Source organism: Cryptotermes secundus, unplaced genomic scaffold (assembly GCF_002891405.2).
Source record: "Cryptotermes secundus unplaced genomic scaffold, Csec_1.0 scaffold4250, whole genome shotgun sequence".
Classification (NCBI taxonomy): domain Eukaryota; kingdom Metazoa; phylum Arthropoda; class Insecta; order Blattodea; family Kalotermitidae; genus Cryptotermes; species Cryptotermes secundus.
In genome coordinates this window covers 1-3,516 of record NW_019738091.1, presented here as the reverse complement: position 1 = coordinate 3,516, position 3,516 = coordinate 1, and the positions used below count along the sequence as shown (strand labels likewise).

The window sequence follows — 3,516 nt, the reverse complement described above, 5'->3', positions numbered from 1 at the left end:
GTAGGAACACGAAGACTAGCATTATCCAGAAGGGAGGAGCAGGATTTAAGGCCACGATAAACCTGAATGAAGAAGAGTGCATCAAGAAGATGTCTACGCAGACTTAGAGGGTGCAATCTTAGTCTCTCTAAGGCAGATGTATAACTATAGGAGCTATGTGGGAAGTAGCGGTAGAAACAGACAGATGCAAACTTTTTCTGGATGCGCTCAAGTTTTGCGGAGTCAGCCTCTAGCCAGTCACTATGTCGACTGCGGTGTCTCAGCTGCTATTGGATGGTAGGATGATCAGTATATAATATTAAAAAGGATGTGAAAAGAAGGCGTTGGTCTAGTCTGAGGTGCTAGCCCACTATTCTTCTGGGGAGACTGAAGAAAACTTTGAAAAGGCCTCAGTCAAAATATCCATTCTCTGGCTGAGATTTAAACCTGGAGCCTCCTGAATATGAAGCAGGAGTGAAATTTTACTGTTTTTCATTTCTAAAATATAAATTTGTCAGTAATGTTATACAAAATCACTTTTTGAAAATTGTGTCTCATTTTTCAGATTGCAGCTCTGTTTGTCAGCGAAATATCATTTGTGTCCTATTTAACAGATGTGCTGGACAGTGTGCAGTTTATGGTAGAATGGGTGTAGAGTGACAGTTGTTTGTCGTAAGGAATGTTCGTAAACATTGTGAACTGTTCAGAGAGGACTCTGTAAGTGTAGTAGATGAATGTAATTTTAGGTTTTCATGGCAGTGAATATTAAGAATGTTGTCTTCTAAAGTGTACAGTCTTGTAGGCTGGTAGACAGGTACTGACATTTCAGAGAGAACTGCTTCTCATGCCTTCTTCCTTGAAGATAAAAGCATCAGATTCCTCCTGCACAGTCTTACCTGTCTGCCTATCAGACTGCATGACAGGATGAATGATTGAGTAGTACAATTTAAGTGGCATTGAAGTACACCTCACTGCGCTCTTTAATGTGTTCATGATGATCAAGGCCATTATTTTAGATCTAACTGTATATGCGATAATTGGTTTATAATTGCTGATTATGCGAATTGTGTTGTAAAATGTTTGTAGGTTATCAAGAAGAAACTGGTGCGCAAAGCACTTGATATGTTTAAAAAAATTGAGAAAGCAGATTATGAAAAATTCTGGAAGGAATATTCAACCAACATCAAACTGGGAGTGATTGAAGATCCATCAAACAGAACACGTCTGGCTAAACTGCTTATGTTCCATTCATCAAATCAAGCAGGAATGACCGATCTAGCAGATTATGTTTCAAGAATGAAGGAGAAGCAGGATTATATCTATTACATCGCTGGAGCAAACAGGAAGGAGGTAAATAGACTTAAACTGCAGTTTAAAGTTTAATGTCACTTGGTGTCAGATGTCTGTAATTCAAGCCCGGTCACTTCAGTACTAAATTTCTTCTGTTTGAAAGCTTTTGTCCTGTTCAGTGTTCAAATTTATTTCCCCCCAGAGAAACACCAAAGAGAGATTTCACTACAATTAAATGAATATATATCTGTAAGGGGTATTTTGAATTGTCATAATTTGTGTTTTCTATGAAAAGGTCATGCTGGAAAAAAATTGCCTTATCCTCCTCCCACTCCTGTCATTTCACATTTTTCTCTGTCCTGTTAAATTCAGTCTGAACACAAAGTGGCATTAGCGGCATTATATATCCCTATGTCTACATTAATTACACTATAAACAACTTCTGAAGGACTGTACTCCATGGTGCTGATAGATTCCTAAACATGGCACAAGATCTCTCAGAGGAATACTCCGCTTTCTGTGTAATTTTTCCTTAGACATTAATACTGAAGGTGAAAGTGAGTATATATTGCTGCATTNTTCCTAAACATGGCACAAGTTCTCTCAGAGGAATACTCCCCTTTCTGTGTAATTTTTCCTTAGACATTAATACTGAAGGTGAAAGTGAGTATATATATCGCTGCATTTATTTATTTTCTTGTTTATTTAACAGTGTTGTTTGAATGTCAGATTGTATGGTGTTGAATGGTAGATTAATTTAATGAATGATGAATTGGAAAAGATGTGGAAGGATGTAGTCATGACTTAATTGCCTGTGGGGACAGGGAGAACCACAAAAAAACCTCGGTCACAGTAACGAGCATTCTGGCTGGGATTGGAATTTGTTGCTTTCTGTTGCTAACCCAGATATTACAGTTTCACTGAATGTATAGTATTGCCATCAGTCTTCGAGGTGATTTTGTTGTGAGGTTACATGCGACTGCGTTGTGTTTATGATGCTACCAATGTACGTAAGTAGTTCTGTGTGCTAGAAATAATAATTCTGTCCTTTCTGCTTTATAGGTTGAGAACTCTCCATTTGTGGAACGGCTACTGAAGAAAGGTTATGAGGTATTATATCTTACAGAAGCAGTAGATGAATATTGTATCTCTGCTCTTCCTGAATTTGATGGAAAGAAATTCCAGAATGTTGCCAAAGAAGGTTTTACTCTTACAGAGGGAGATAAAGCTAAAGAGAAGTTTGAGAATTTGAAGAAACAGTATGAACCACTTACCAAATGGCTCAATGATGAAGCCCTCAAGGATCAAGTAAGTCAGAGGAACGGGGTAATTCTCTCAGCATTTAGTGAACTGTAAGTAGCCGAGAACCCTTGCCCTTTTGCTCCCATTAACCTTTATCCTACGGGCATTTAAATTCCGGTAAAGGCAGCCGTACGGAATAAATTTAAATACCCGCGATTAGAAATCCGTAAAAACTGTAGTCACTTACTAAATTTGCTCCTATTTCTGCAATTTCTGTGATAAACGAACGATATAAACGCTGTTTTTTTCTCGAAAGAATATAGAATCAGATATTGTAATTTACAGATTGTATAAAACATGTTAAGATTTTTACACTGGCTCCAAATAAGAAATTCCCCAGTTTTGTTAATTTCTCTACAAGAATTCATAGGTTCTCGGAATGTTTGAATGCAGGCAGATGCATGACCACTTGTGCAAGTTGGCAACACAGCAGATGTTGTGTCTAAAGAGTTTATCGGAGTCTAAATGACGTACTACTTCTGGAATGTGGACGGTGGACAAGTGATATAAACTCACGTGTTGTATATAGAGTTCTTCTAAACAATACGTGTACTGTTCTTATACAGTTGAAGGCTAGCTTTTGTTTTATGAAATCGTGTTGCTGTATCAACACACACCGTAATAGCTTCGTGGCTGGAAGCGTTCAGTCGAGCGTAATTTCAAAGTGTGATCGTACCATGACGTAATTCTTGTGGAATGAGGAGAGTGGGCGAATGAAATAAACTCAGCGTAGTGTTATTGAGCTCGGCTGCACACTAAGATTACATTTCTTTATACAGTTTCATTACACTGAGTACTTGGTTTGTTGCTGGACGTGTTCTGTCAAGCTATCTGATTAGTTCGATCATGGCATCGTCTCATCTGGAAGATTCCGACATATTTCAGCTCATCAGTGACTCTGATTCAGATTGTTGTACTGACAATTCTGAGAGTGACGTTGAAGGT

The 3,516-nt window shown here is 38.1% G+C and overlaps 1 protein-coding gene across 1 annotated transcript in view; it reads left to right on the top strand.

Moving 5' to 3' along the window:
- LOC111870696 (endoplasmin) overlaps positions 1-2,577 on the top strand; it is a gene marked incomplete at its 3' end in the record, with an annotated part of 15,940 nt that extends 13,363 nt beyond the window's left edge. The window contains 2 exon segments of the mRNA XM_023863163.2: positions 1,066-1,329; positions 2,332-2,577. Of these exon segments, the coding sequence (XP_023718931.2) occupies positions 1,066-1,329; positions 2,332-2,577 (510 nt within the window).
- Between the last annotated feature and the right edge of the window lie 939 nt (positions 2,578-3,516).